This window comes from Rhagoletis zephyria, unplaced genomic scaffold (genome assembly GCF_001687245.7).
Source record: "Rhagoletis zephyria isolate East Lansing unplaced genomic scaffold, Rhagoletis_zephyria_1.1 Rzeph_scaffold_05883, whole genome shotgun sequence".
NCBI classification, from domain to species: Eukaryota; Metazoa; Arthropoda; class Insecta; order Diptera; family Tephritidae; genus Rhagoletis; species Rhagoletis zephyria.
In genome coordinates, this window is record NW_016162966.1 from 1,252 (window position 1) to 17,617 (window position 16,366).

Below are 16,366 nucleotides of genomic sequence, written 5' to 3' on the forward strand. Positions count from 1 at the left end.
TTGATGCGAGATTGCTTATTTTTTATGCATACGGCCCAATATATGCATACATATGTAGGTACATATAGTTACCTAAATATAGAAAGGGCCTATCTGACATCATCGGTGAAATATATGTACAAAAGCCGTAACTAAGTAAAAAGTGAAAATTCCCTTTTTGATTTAATTAATTATGGCTTTTTTGCATTTCAACGACTATGTGAGTTAGGGCCTTTCTGCATTAAGGTAACGATATGTAGGTTTATAACTGACGTACAACATCAAAGTTTATGCAACTTTAAATAAAAATGTTTATAATTTTTTTTATTATGCTCAAAATATATTCTTGCCTACGTATTTGTATGTTTATAACCTCATTTACTACTGCTTACTACCTGCAATTAAATATACTAACCACTGCTTTTCTAACTTTCGAATTTTCTTAATTTTCAGTTTACTGGACACGCCACGCCAGAGCAGAATTCTCATTTGCCGTGTTGAAAAATAGGCAAGATTTCTAATTAATAACTGTTTCATAGCTGTAGCACAATACTAATGATAATGATAATTACATAATATGTGTACAGCTGCACATAGAAGGTAGGAAGCGCAGTGCTTCTGTGATGTTAGGTATGGTCTCATTTATTTCGTGAAGTCAATCGTCTTTAGATGCTGGATGATGCATTTTTTTTTTGAATCTAAGCACATATTACCGAACAAATTTTAAATACTCGCTGAAGAAAAAAAATTATAAACCAACACTCTGTTTTAAATGTTTGAATTTTCATCAGAAAATTAATGATTTAAGCTTTTTGGTTGATTGAAGACATTTAAGGAGTTCTTAAATTTCATTAGTTTAAAAGTTTTTGATACAATAAGAAATGTCAGTAATAAAAATTGCTTAAATCAATGGGGCAAACAATCGAAATGCTACATAAAATTAAAAGTTATTTGTTATACAGGCTCCAAAGCGACAGTTTTGCAGCGCCAATTACATTACGTAAACTGCCTTTATATTGAACAGCTTGCTGACATTTGATTGACTTATGTTTGTTTAAACCAGCCAGCAACAGCCTGCACTGAAAAACTCTTCCTTAGGGTAGCTTTCACAGTGAAGAGTTTACTTCCACTCGGAAATTAACTATGTATGTACATATTTTCAGTATAAAAATTGTGAGTTAACTCTTCAGTGAGAAAATTCGATTAGGCATTGAATTGACAAAATCTTTGCACCATATAAAAAATAAATGTGGAAATGGATTCAATTTTTAGTATTTTATAACTAGTGGCACTAATATTTTTCAATTCCCAACTTTGTCAATAAAATATTTGTCATTTAACATCCAGTGGAATGCCGCTACGAGTCGAAATGTGATAGCGAAAAAATAATACCATAATAAAAGCATATGTATGTATGTATGTATGTATGTAATCGCAAGAAATGCACATTATGTATTACTGTTCCTATTTTGCTCCTCAGTGTCGCTTACTAGTCCAGTCGTTTCTTTAGTATTTGCATAACTAAAGCAGGACAGAAATAAGGCCTCACAATACTTGGATTTGTAATGACTGAGCTTACCATAATTCAATAATTAAAGGTTAGACAATTATTGGCAGCTGCGGTTTGACACTCCCTTACAAAAGATTGCATTTACGAAGGACAGAGAAAGGGGAAGAATGAAATACCTTGGTGCAAAAATGGTAGTGGAGTGGTAGTATTAGTAGTGAAATTCCTTTTGTAAATTATAATGTATTTGCAGGATATTTGGCATTTTAAACGAAATATTGAATGAAGTATTGAGATATTTACATTTGTAAGTTATTTAAAAATAATAACAATAGATTGGCGCTTACACAAACGTTAGTGTTTGGCCTAGCTTCTCCTCCGATATGGGGCGTGCGCCTTGATTTTGTCATATAAAGGGGAAGGGCAGTTTTACGCCGACACCAAACGGCAATTGTATTTTTATGACAAGCTGTTTTCATGACAGAATACACTCGGAGGCTTACTGTTACCAACAGAGGGGCGACGGCGAACATCGAAGTGTATACATATATATAATATAAAAGAGAATGAGAGGTACTGTAAGAAAATGTACCCAAAATTCAGGAGCAAATGAAAAAAATGCTCATTGAAAATAACTCACATTTATAAATTAAAAATATAACTTAAGCGGTTACAACGCTAACCAAAAAAAAAAAAGAGTTAGAAAAAATAGCAATGCGGAAGGAAGCATAAGACCGTAAAATCCTTGTTTGTTTCGTTTGTTTCTATAATTTTGACTTATATGTATATTTGGCAAGTCTTTTTGTAAACAACAAAAAATGCACATTTTCATTTATTTGCCAGGTTGGCCAATATGGGCTGATTTTTACTTAAATGTGATAAATATAAAGCTCATTAAAATGTTGTTTAATGTCTTGTTACCATAGTGCTTTGTATTTTTATAGTCCACCATACGTGAGTTGCTTCTATTGAAAAAGATCTAGTACAAAGTATTCTTTGTTTATTGTTTTTAATTTTTAAAATTCCTACTTTTGACATGTATGTGAATGGCGGAGTTGCCGCTAAAAAAAGGATCAAAATGCCGAAAAAAACTCCTTGGTATCTCTGCATCTGTTAAACTTTTGCAACTTGCTATAATTTCATATGCTTAACAGTATCACAACAGTATGTTTACAGTATCTCCCCATAATTTTTCATATGAAAAAATGTATCATATTCATCCTACTACCCAGTCCCTCTATTTTAGCGTATCAACAGTTCATATGGCTTCATACCATGTAAATGCACCATTAGACATTTTTCTGCCATACTGAAGTAAGGCAAATGTTATGCTATGAGCCTTACTGTTCAGGCTAGCTATATTGCCATACTGCACGCCTAATGGCACCGCTGGGAATTGATTTATCAAAATCTATTAATATGGTCTATGAGCACACATGCATACTAAGTTAAATTGGTAAACTATGGTCCTAGGTGTTTCAAACCTGATAGTTACAAGCCAAAAACCAATTGATTGTCACGCCATTTTTTTGGAAATGAAGGAAATAAAGAATGATGTACATACATATATCACCTTTATATCTTTTATAGCATTTCCAGTTTAAATGAAACCATTTTCAGATAAAGCGAAACCTTTTGCAAATTAAATGAAGCCTTTTTCAAATTAAATGAAGCCTTTTTCAAATTCAAAGAAACTTTATTCAAACTAAATGAAGCCTTTTTCAAATTAAATGAAATATTCTCAAAAAGAGGTTTCATATAATTTGAAAAAGGTTTCGCTTTGTTTGAAAATGGTTTTATTTGAAAAAGGTTTCATTTAAACTGAAAATGCTATAGTTGTTAATGACACAATTGTCGCTATCGATTTCAAATCCGATCGATATAAACCCATTTTAGTTATATTTTATGGGATATACTTTTAATGTGACCATATAAAAGAAACAGCTGATTAATACCAAACTCTTACATACATACATACATATATATGAACATAAGTACCCAGTCAATTTTGGTTGCTTCCAAAATATACTTATACGGATCTTTTTCCCCTCAGAAGTAGTTCCAAAAACATGAGGACTTTCTGTCGCTTTTATGCAGGCGTGAAACACAAGCAAGAACGGTTCTTTAATAAGACAATTTTGCATGAGTTGGTTGTTGTTGGTTTGGAGAGCTTTGTAGAGTTTTTATTCTCGTTCGGATTTATTTGCCGAAGTCAAGGCATTACAAAATGGTGAATGCTGCATTGAAGTTTTCACAACCTACAAATTTTTAGCCTTCCATAGTAGTGAAAAATCCACGTAGACTTTTTATAATTTTTCCTACTGAATTTAAATGTGCTTCGAATTTCTCGTGAAAAAAACCAGTACCTTAAAAGGCATTCTTAACGAACCTCGTTCTGCGTGGTGCGACTGGGTATGGACATCTGTATGTACATATGTATGCATTAGACAGTGAGGCTCATTTATTATATCTATGTATGTACATCTGTATGTATTCTTTGTGAGTTTACTAGTCTTACACCGAAAATATTCATTCAAAAGCTATACACGCATTTAAAAAAAAGCTCTTTTAATTTCTCTTAATAAAGAGCTTGACATTTTTCTTTCATAAACCCTGAAACTTTTGCTAAAATTCTAAAATTCGCGCATTCAATTCAATTGTTCTTTTGTTTGCTCTGCTACGCTGTGGGGTTTCTAAGGGCGCAAAAGTTTTTCTCTGCGCAAAAGCATTATTCACTCTCTCCGGGCCGCAACGAACACTAACAGCAACCACAACAACAACTTTTATATTACCAATGGCAATTTAGCGGAATAGTATGTAGTATTGCTATAATTTGTAGTGGTTGCTTGTATACCCGAAACAGTGATGCCAACGTGGTGAGAATTCCCAGATTTGGTGGAATTTGAATTTCTCGCTGTAATCTGGAAATCGCTTTAAATTTTGGGAAAATTCAATATACCAAACGAATTTTTTTAGAACACTAATGAAGAATGTTGAAGAAAGTAATATATATGCGTATAAGAAATGCTGTGTAAAAATCTTGCACGCCAATATTTAATTACTCTTAAATAATATGACTTTTAAAATTGCGGCGTTCGAGTAAACGTGCTAGATGACTGCTAATGGTACTACGGGGCGTATACGTTACATACGCAACTACTGGTATATGAGCATGAGCGGTTATTTTATTTTTTAGTGTATATTTTTTAAGTTTTCATTTAAACACAATTTTGCGATAGAGTCTTGTTCTTTATACAAAACTGAAGATAATGCATTTACGCGAACAGCCAACGTCTGGCAGTAGTCTAATAAAAGTAAGTACTTATCAATAAATAGAAAATTTTTCCAAAATTAGTAAAAAAAATCTGCATTCAGAAATGGTTTGACATAGATACTTGGAGGCAATTTTACTTATAAAACAACTATTTTAATGACTTGTACAACTACAAAAATTTCATCAAGAAATACATAAGTATATGATTCTGAAGTAAAGTCCCTGTATACCGGATAATACATATGCTTTACGAAATATAATCACAAGTACTAGTTTTATACATTATTAAAGAAGGATATTCCTTGTTATCTCATAATAATTAAGGATATTTGTTGTTGTTTTTTTTTAATGAGAATAAAGTGCCTCAAACAGTAAGAGTTATTTTGGGGCGAATGGTATTGGGGATTCCTTTCAGGAATTTGGGGGAATTAGCATTAATAGAGTTGGCATCCCTGACCCGAAACTCACTTTCCCAACAATTCATTATTTTACCCTCAACCCCAGTGCTTTAGTATCTCAATGAACTTTTCGTTGCCGCTGCTCATCACGCTCTTGTAATCATGGCTATATCGTAGTAAAACGAAGCGTGTTAGACAGTTCACTTGTAAAACGGATTCGGTGTTCTACGGTAGCTGCGTTATACACACACTTTTGTCATTCGTTCTACATAATTTATTTATTTAATTTTCAAAAAAAAAAAAAGACTCAAATATTTTTTTCTAAGTTTTCATTTTACTGACTGATCTCTTTCGACAGCGTAGAATAGATAAACAACAAGATTTCGGTTAATCGTAGATTTAATAAATGCCTTTTTTATACTTTTTCTACCAATCGACTAAAGGAGGCGAATAGAAAGTATTGCCGCAGCGCCTGTTTAAAAACTCAAGCAGTTACAACATCTGCTGAATTTCCGGTCAATCGAAAAGAATTTTCATATTCCGGTTTATTAATTAAACGAATAACAACAACAGCCAAAATGGTTCATACAACAATTTACGATGAAGCACCAAATCTAAAGGTATTTTCTAGAAAAATTTAAAGAATTATTGCATCAAAGTCTTAGTAGAAAAACAAAAAACTATTCGATTACACAACCATAGTCGTTCGTAACATGAGTGGTGGCGGCGGTAGCGGCAACGAGCAAAAGATTCGTTCCTTGTACATAAAAAAGCTTACAAACAAACATACGTATGTACATATGTACATATGTATGTAGGCTGTATGTATCTCTATAGTAAAGTGGCGAGAAATGCATTTCTGTTGACCTTGATTTAAGGTCATACATAGATAGTATAAGTTTACGCTGTAAGAATTTTAAACAATTATCACTAAAATGCGAAGTGCGATTATGAGCACAACAAAATGCGTTTGCGAAAATACATACATATACATGTGTATGTACATACATATGTAAGTATTATTTATTTCAGTGAGCTACAAAACCATGCCAAACAAATTTCTACAAACGCCGATGCAGCAGATGTTTCAAAAACAAATACAAATTATTTATAGATTACACTACTCTGTGCATCTTAAAGAAATATATTCCGTGAAAAAAATATTTGTGCTTATGCCGGTAGTACATTAGCATAAAGAAATATGTAAGCTTTAATATGTATGTACATACGTATGTATGTATGTACAGACTTGTAAACAGATGTGTAGGTAAAAGCTTTCATTATTGACTTGCGTCGTTTTCAACTACAAAAAATCTACCGCAATTCCCTGGGTGAAATTAGCTCAAGCTTAATGTATTGTAATAAAAATATTACTTTTACACTCGATTTTTTTTTTTTAATATTCAGTTTTCCTAACTAGAAAACTATTTTTTTATTAATTCGTTGGCAAGCCATTGATTTAGAGTTTTTCTAACTTAAGACGGTCGAGTACATTTGGTTATAAAAACCACTTCAAATGAAGGCAATCTGTAGTTATTAAATATGTGTACATACATATGTACATAATTTTGTATGGATTCTTATCGAACAAACAAAAATATATCCTTTATCGGTCATATTTTTTGTTCCCTATTCATCTTTGAGTTTGCGCAGATATGCCTGTTCCCTATATGTGTGGATTTGCTGGTGGAAAGGGAAATCGCTCATATACAACATTAGATCGGATAGGCCCACAAAAAAAAAAGAAATTGGTGTATGCTTTTAACCCGCTGAAACCGAATCTGAGGTCCGTTTGACTCGTACACTCTCAAAATGTCGAGTAAATTGCGGGGGAAAAAATTGCGAAAATTCGCAATTTACCCAAAATGTGGGGTGGTAAGAGTCAAGCGGACCTCAGGTTCGGACTCAGCGGATCGAAATATATGTCGGTAGGTGGGTCTGGTTAAAAGCACACACCATTTTTTTTTTTTTTGGTGTGCCGGTGTTATCCACGTACATAGATTGAAAGCTGTAAGCTTAAACTCGTCATAACAATTAAGCTCAGGCAGGGCACCCTGTGTAGTTTCTGATCATTATGCTCTAAAAATAATCTGTAAAGATGACAATTTTTGGTCAATATCTTAGGCTCGTCCAAGTCCATCAAAGTTCAATGTGCTCAAAAAATAACAATTAATAAATTAATTCCTACATTTTTTTAATAAAATTGCAATTATCTTCGAACGTATTAGTCCTACATAATTTGGTATATTATGGAAAGAATCGAAGTAAGCTACGAAACACTTTCTTTTAGCACTTGAACTTTAATGGACATGGGCGAGCCTAAGATATTGATCAAAAACTTTCATCTTGCACAAAAAAATTTTTTTGAGCTACATATATTTTTGCTATGAGCAATCAAAATTCTAAAAAAAAGCCGATTTTCGGCCAACGCTAGTGACCTATAGCATTACGCTGTCCCCAAACGGGAAAGGGATTTTAAGAGAAGCTTTTTCTAATTTTGATGTTGCCTCCACCAGGGGACGAACTCAGGTCCTACGGTGTTGGAGTACGCACCGCTAAAACTTCTATAAAAATTATTTGCCGTGCAATTTCGTTCTCCTTCTAGCCAAAAAATATCAGTATCAGACAATTAGTCTGTTCCAATAGCAGTCCGGTTTACAGGATTTAGTCAGAACTTACAGGAAGTCGTTCCTATTGACATAAAACCTGTAAGTGGGAACACATTTGAGAGAGTAACTGAGCAACTGTTCCTAGTCAGAAGTTACAGGATTTAGTCCGGAGTTTTTTTTCCTGTAAGTTCATGAAAAGTGTCAAACGATCAGCTGATTTACATGTGCAAACAAAAACAGAAAGCGGTGAAAGCAAAGAACCTTATATTTGTTAAAAAATGGAAGTAAACAACGAAATATTTGAATATGTATAGATTTTAATAATTATTTAGTGATATTTCAGCCAAATCAGTGTAGTACCAATGACATGTAAACAAACCGTCTGACGTTTTTACAGGAAATAGTGCTTTTTGCGTTCCTATGCACTTCTGCATCTGTTCTCCTTTTACTCTCATTTGAGAGCCTAAAATTGTAGTTTGACAGTTCCACAGGTTTTAGTCCGAAGTTCAAAGGAACAGACTAAATAATAGTTGCAAGTCCTGTGAAAATTTTAGTTATACTTATTTCGCAAAGCCTTTGCCTCCTGCAAATTGTAACCAAACGAGGACTTTGTTTTATAGGTGAATACTATAGGTGAAAACCACCTTCAGCGGCAGCGAATATATTCACACTGAAATATTCAGAGCCTAAGTGGTTTCTAAAATACGTCCGTCGATCTCGCTATCAAATATCGACTGTCTCATTCTTCCACTAACTATTTACAGAATGGTGTTCTGCGCGGTCATACGTTAAGGACTAGACCATTAACTCTGTACCTATTGGTATACACATAAAACACCTTACGTCTAGTGTACAATAACTTAATGTTTAGTGCAAGTGTACTATATACTAATAATAATTTTAACGTAAATAAAAGTACTATTTTTACCTACAACTTTTATTTGAGTATACTAAATTGTATTCCCATTTTCTCTTTCCATGAACACAGAAGAACGAAGTTCCCCAAAAGATGGCCGCTGAAGCTGAAACTCACTTAGATCATATATGCCGCTTGCAGTTCGACTCTGCCGTGCCACATGTTCGCCTATCCGGTATTGTTTGCACCATTGGACCTGTCTCGCGCAGCGTTGAAATGCTGGAGAAAATGATGGCAACCGGCATGAACATTGCACGCATGAACTTCTCCCACGGTTCGCATGAATACCATGGCGAAACTGTAGCCAACGTGCGCACTGCTGCTAAAAACTATTCTGCCAAGATTGGTTATGAATATCCAATTGCCGTCGCTTTGGACACAAAGGGACCTGAAATCCGTACTGGCCTGATTGAGGGCAGCGGCAGTGGTGAAGTTGAGTTGAAAAAGAATGAACTCATTAAGCTATCCACCAATCCGGATTACATCGAGAAGGGCAACAAAGATATCATCTACGTGGACTATGCAAATATTGTTAAGGTCGTAAAGCCCGGCAATCGTGTCTTCGTTGACGATGGTCTCATTTCCTTGATCGTTAAGGAAATTCAGGGTGATACCCTGGTATGCCAAATTGAAAACGGTGGCGCTTTGGGCTCACGCAAGGGTGTCAACTTGCCCGGAGTACCCGTCGACTTGCCCGCTGTGTCAGAGAAAGACAAATCTGATTTGAAATTCGGTGTTGAGCAGAAAGTAGATATGATTTTCGCTTCGTTCATTCGTAATGCGGCTGCGCTCGCTGAAATCCGTGCCGTTTTGGGTGAAGAGGGCAAGAACATCAAAATCATTTCAAAGATTGAAAACCAACAAGGTATGCACAACCTGGATGAGATCATCGAAGCTTCCGACGGTATTATGGTGGCCCGTGGTGATTTGGGTATCGAAATTCCACCAGAGAAAGTATTCTTGGCACAAAAAGCGATGATTGCCCGTTGCAACAAAGCTGGCAAACCAGTAATTTGCGCTACACAAATGTTGGAATCGATGGTGAAGAAACCACGCCCCACACGTGCCGAAATCTCAGATGTGGCTAATGCCATTCTCGATGGCGCTGACTGTGTGATGTTGTCGGGTGAGACGGCCAAGGGTGAATACCCACTGGAATGTGTGCTTACAATGGCAAAGACATGCAAGGAGGCTGAAGCCGCCTTGTGGCATAGAAATTTGTTCGCCGATCTGGTGCGAGCCGCACACACCTCCACCTTGGACTCCCCACATGCCGTGGCCATTGCTGCTGTTGAGGCTGCCTCCAAGTCATTGGCTGCCGCTATTGTGGTCATTACAACTTCAGGAAAGTCTGCTCATTTGATAAGCAAATATCGTCCACGTTGCCCAATCCTTGCGGTCACACGCTTCCCACAAACTGCTAGACAGGCGCATTTATACCGCGGCATCATACCACTCGTTTATACCGGTGAGTAAAAGCGCAGTAATTTCAATTTTAGATCATACAAATGAAAATTCATTTCTTATTCGCTTTTACCAAAATCTATCCCCTTTTTTGATCATCAGAACCGGCGCTCTCCGACTGGCTGAAGGACGTGGATGTCCGTGTACAATTCGGCGTGCAAGTGGGCAAGAAGAACGGTTTCCTTAAATCGGGTGATGCAGTCGTCATCGTCACTGGCTGGAAGCAGGGATCTGGATTTACAAACACCATGCGTATTGTGTGCGTAAACGATAATCATGAGTGTGCATGTGTCTGTAATAAGTTTGTGTGATTATGAAAAGAACGAGTTGCCGATTGATTGACTGATCACAAGCTGAAGTGGTGGTTGTATTGTGTGGTTTTGANATCATGAGTGTGCATGTGTCTGTAATAAGTTTGTGTGATTATGAAAAGAATGAGTTGCCGATTGATTGACTGATCACAAGCTGAAGTGGTGGTTGTATTCTGTGGTTTCGTAGAAGGCTTTTAAAGCAGTTTCGTATGTTGTGCAAATGCCAGGGATACAAATTTTCAGAAAAAAATCCAACTGAGTGGAAGCAATGAAACATTTAGAATGGTGTAATTAACCATGTCATTAACAAATGGAGCATATTCATAGTCGAAATAAAGTCGATTCTAAAGTTGGTTGCCAATCCATTGAAAATTATGTCAATAAGCTGAAACTGATTTTAATATCGACTTTATTGTGACTATATGAATACGCCCAATTCTTTTGTTGATTTTTACTATTTCGGTGAATTTTATTATGTTTGTGGCATTTTTGAATTCACATTCTAATACTCATATTTTTTTCTTCCACAGTTACATTGATTAAGAACCACCGTTGTATACATAGCTATCTCGGACTCATCTGAAAAATTAAATGCGCTCAACGGCAAGCGCACAACTTCATTATGTTGCAGTGAAACTCAAATACGCATATATGCATATGTTTATTTAATACAAATATATTTTAAACAATTCACTTAAATGCGAATGTAATTAATTGTTGGTATTAATCCCCTGCACTAGTGAAGAGGAATATTGAATGTTAATTATATGAATTACAAATATAATAAAAACAAACATAATTACTTTCCACCCGTTCTGTGTATTCATGAAAATGTCTGTTTATTTATATTAAAAATTTAGTTCTTAGCTGTTTACCCAAATAATTTCAAACAGAGCTGGGCAACTAGAATTACGATTACATTTTGATTACTTACGATTGAGATTACTGTAATTGTAAACGAGATAATTTTTAGCATTGCGATTACTTTGTAATGAAATGAAATTATCGTTGGAAATACATTAATTATAAACTGTTCCTTCTAAAACTCCAATTTAGAAATCTAGCTGTAACTGATTCCCAACTGAATGATGCTTGCCTATTTTTATAATGTATGTATGTAGTTAATATGGAAGGCACCGCGCTCTCTTTTCCAATATCTTCCACCTTTCGCCATAAGAAAGGTATTGATAACCAGGGAACGGATTTTTGGGACCTAGAAACCTATAGAAAAGGCAAAATAACATAGCCAAAAAGGCACGAAAAGGCACTAGAAATAGCAAAGAAGGCAAAAGGAAAGATGTTCAACGGATATCCAATTCCTATATAGAATTGTTCGCTTATTCCGAAAATCGAGTTATTATACCCGAGCGCACTTGTGCACAAGGGTATATTAATTTTGTTCACATAACGGTTGTTTGTAACAGCCAAAACGAATCGAGATAGATATAGACAAATGTATACATAAATGCTCAGAATGAATAGAGAAATCGATTAAGCCATGTCTGTCTGTCCGTCCGTCTGTCCGTCTGTCCGTCTGTCCGTGTACACGATAACTCGAGCAAAAATTGAGATATCTCAACGAAATTTGGTATGTAGGTTTCCCTTAATCCAAGGTAGGTTGGTATTGAAAATGGGCGAAATCGGACTTTAACCACGCCCACTTCCCATATAACGGTAATTTCCAGAAATACGAAAACTGCGATATTTTAGTAACTACTGAAGATAATTCACTCAAAATTAATATTTGCAATAATTTTGAGACGGAAAATAATAATATTATAAATTTTTGGAAAATGGGCGTAGCCACGCCCACTTATGGTTACATGTGTATATCTTGGTAACCGCTGCACCAATTTCTTCCAAACTTGGCACAGTTGTTGGCCTTGGTACAGCATAAAAAACCGCCGAAACTTTTTAAAATCGGACAATAACCACGCCCACATCCCATATAACGGTAATTTAGAGAAATACAAAATCTTCCATAAATCAGTAAATATTGAAGCTAATGTATTCAAAATTGAAGCTTGCAACAATTCTTTACCAAGAAATACGTTTATGGTAAAATTTTGGAAAATGGGCGTGGCACCGCCCACTTATGATCACATATAAGTATATCGGTAACCGTTCTACCAATTTGTACCAAACTCGGTATGGTTATTGTACTTGCCACATATAAGCAAAACGTTGAAAATTATTGAAATCGGACTAAAATAACGGCCGCTTCTCATATAACGGTAAATTTCAGAAATGCTTGAAACTTCAATATTTCGAAATTGAAGGACGCTAATTTACTCAAAATTGATACACCCCGGCTTACCATCTAGCGGAAGGTTTCGGAAAGGTGAAAAAACATATATTTAATACTTGCGCCGGGTATTTAATGTTCGGATCCGCCCGAACTTAGACTTTCTTACTTATTTTTTTATTGAAGTTGCTTTCCAGATGCTTCACGATTTGCAGGAACAGCAATCTAAGCAGAAAATGGAGGATCGCATTTTTTCTATCCTCATCAATATGGATATCAAATGAGAGAGCTTGACAAGTAGAACACACTGCATTTTAGAAAACAATCCTTATCGATAAAAATCAAATATGTACCAAATCTCATAAGAAGTAAATAGATTCTTAAAAGTTTCCTCACCATATTGGATCCACCATTTTGAATTAAGAAAATCTGACTTTATATTCGTAATCAGCAGGCCCAAAAACCTATGTATACTAAAATTTAAGTAAATCCATCAATATTTGTAAAATTTTGTCGGTCACAAATAGACTTCAGATTCGTGTTCATATATGAAACATCTGATCTGGTCAAATCAAACTTTCATCGATTTTTTGTAGTCCTGTGTAATTGATTAAAATTTTGAAAACTTTCGCCTTGATAACCAGCTTAAACTTTGTTTGTTTTGGACTTGGTACCTTTCCAGCTTTAGGTGACGATATGTATTTATGTATGTAAGGTAGGAATTTGTAAATAGGTGGCAACCCCACTAAAACAAAAAATAAAGCTTATTGCACGTACAGAGACCAAATCCTTCCACTTGGTACCTCAGTTAGTTTAGGTGCAGATCTTATAATTTTTAGAAAAGCTAGTAATCCTGCTCTAAAACTAATACGTTATTGAACATCTAGAGGGCAATCCCAATCATTTGACACATCATTTTTTGCAATCCAATGATGCAACCCTATATAAATTCTAGGTACTAAGGATAATATTCCAATCTAAAGAGATTATGTATGCTTACTTAAAATCCCATCCAAATCCATGCAAAAAATCTCGACTTTGCATCATACTATGTAAGGATAAGGATAAGAAGCGGCGCCCTTTCATTTGGTATCTCATTTTGTAATGCAACTTTATTATTTTTTTAATCTAATCCATGAATGGTCCAACTGCGTGTACCACATTTTTAAAATGCTTATTAGGAAAAATCATCCGCATCCAAAGACATTCAGTAAAGGAAATGCAGAGTGCAAAAGAAAAAAAAAAAACAATGCTCCAGCATACCTTGGCTCACTGGTATTTTAGCTAGTTTTGGGATTACAACGAGCGGGTATTGTTTCAGAACAGATAAAACGCTGACCATATATTTAAGAAACTATATACATATATAATCACCAAAATCAAAAGTTTTACAGATATGCCCATATAAAATTATCACTTACCAAGTTTTTAAAATTGCCGCTTCTAACTGGGACGTACTTGTAAATATTTGACATTGTAAGCGCACCTTTACATATATTCAAGTATAGATCTGATCATGTTTGCCCGAAACCATAAGAACTTTGTAAGTAGAAAATTACATGTATACATATTCATTTAATGCCACCAACAAATTCCAGGTGAACATAAACCGTTCGCTCTTACCTTACCCACTACATCTGAAAATTGTTTGGAACTTTTTTTTGGCATTCAACCAAATGACGAATGATATGCTTTTTTAGAAGTTATGTACAAGTGTACAGGACATACATAAATACGATGTACATATGTATATATCTATGCATGCGTATACATATGTATTAGCAGGTACTATTTTCTTTCCAGAAAATTTAAATTTACATACACATTTGTACCCAGCAAGAATCTTCTTCGCCTCTTGTTACGCGTGATTCGAAAATGTCTGAGTTTCTTCATAGATATGGTTCTTAATCAAGTTACCTATCTGGACTAAGAACGTAGGCACTTCACCTAGTTGTGTGTGTGAGAGTGACACAAATCACAGAAGTATCAGCAGAAAGTTTTTTTTTTATTATAGCTACCGAAATAAGTATATAAAGAAAAATCTAATATATAAAAATCTCGTGTCACGGTGTTAGTGGGCGAACTCCTCCGAAACGGGTTGACCGATCTTTATGAAATTTTTTGCGTATGCGTAGGTATGAGACTCGGATGTAAAGTATATTTAATACCGCTAGGAACAGGGGGCGTGGCACCTCCCATACAAACCAAATATTTCATATTGCATATCTCTGGAAGTATTCATGATAGAGTACTCGAACATGGTATGGAGATATACGAAAACAATCGCATACTCATGGAGAAAAATTTTGGTTTTTGGGAAAGGGGGCGTGGCGCATCCCATGCAACCGAATTTTTCATACTGCATATCTCTCGAAAGAAATGTTTTGAAAAACTAACGACCACTTTCCAAATAACGGTTAATTTCACAAATACGGCGCAAATAATGGCGCTCATTTACTCAATGTTAGCACCTACGTAAGATTATTACATATTTTTGGGAGTTCAATTGAGCTTCGTAGGAGACAAAAACCTTGCTTGTAGTTTACAGAAAGCTGAAAAAACTATATTTAATGCGTGCGCCGTTTATTAAAACTTCGGTTTCGTCCGAACGTATACTTTCTTAGTTGTTTTCATTCAGTTTCCAACAACAACATATACTGAAAAAAGTAATTATAAATACCTATAAGTAGTACTGTAATGACCAAGACGGTGTAATACCCACATTACAACATTCGCTATCGTAAAATATTCAAAATAATCTATTGAAAAATATTTTTGTATACCTGAAAATACCGAGTTTCATCAAACTCTTGCATTTATATACATAACTTGGTTTTTCCCAGTCAGAAACTATTGAAGCCCGCTCCAGGAAGGCCAATACCGCCCTGTATGCCTGTAAGATGGTTATGGGGAATAAAACCATATACAGATAATACAGTAGATGTACACAGCTGATATAAGATCAATCCTTTTCTACGGTGTCACCGTATGGTGGCCTGCGCTAAACAACACCTTGTCCGGAGCCAAGGTGGAACGAGTGCAGAGGACGGCTACCATGCTCGTCAAGGGAGCACTGCCCACTTACACCCACCAAATCTCTAGAAATAATGTTAAACCGTCCACCTGTAGATCTCTACGGCAAATTTCGGTACGATTGCAGTGCGGCCAGGTTACATACGATCCAGCCGTGGAGGGACCTCAGATACGGACACGCAAAAATAAATGAAACTCTAGAGAACAATCTATGAAAGACCGATTATACCACTCCTCTGCTCTGTTTAGACAACAAATTAATCAAAATAATCCCAGAGAGGAGCGCGGGTCTATGGCTATACATATATACAGATGGCTCCAGGCTTAACTAAGCGAACTCGCGCTAAACCTCAGTGTTTGCTTACCGGACAGTTGTAGCGTTGTTCAAGCAGAGCTAAACGCTATATTGGAGGCGGCTTGGTGGCTCATAGCCTTCACCCCTAATTATTCTGACAGCCAAGCTGCTATAAAATCTCAAATCTAACGGTACAACGTCCAAAGTAGCCATAGAATGTAGGAATTGAGAGTTTTCCAGCATTCTAAGACTGCTGGAATCAAAATGATCCTTGACTGTTGTATGGGTCCCTGAATACAGTGACATTGCGACGAGCTGGCAAGGAGGGGGACGGC

The 16,366-nt window shown here is 35.6% G+C and overlaps 1 protein-coding gene across 2 annotated transcripts; it reads left to right on the forward strand.

Annotated features, from left to right (window-relative positions):
• Positions 1–388: 388 nt before the first annotated feature.
• LOC108372581 (pyruvate kinase) lies at positions 389–11,267 on the forward strand. Of its 2 annotated transcripts, XM_017628307.1 has the most exons (5): positions 5,299–5,388; positions 5,602–5,778; positions 8,756–10,151; positions 10,250–10,406; positions 10,989–11,267. In XM_017628307.1, exons 2-5 carry the CDS (start codon positions 5,737–5,739, stop codon positions 10,999–11,001), a joined length of 1,608 nt encoding a protein of 535 aa, XP_017483796.1. In that variant the 5' UTR covers positions 5,299–5,388; positions 5,602–5,736; the 3' UTR covers positions 11,002–11,267. The 2 variants fall into 2 exon arrangements, with proteins under 2 accessions (XP_017483797.1, XP_017483796.1); XM_017628308.1 differs by lacking the exons at positions 5,299–5,388; positions 5,602–5,778 and adding an exon at positions 389–487.
• The last annotated feature ends 5,099 nt before the right edge of the window (positions 11,268–16,366 follow it).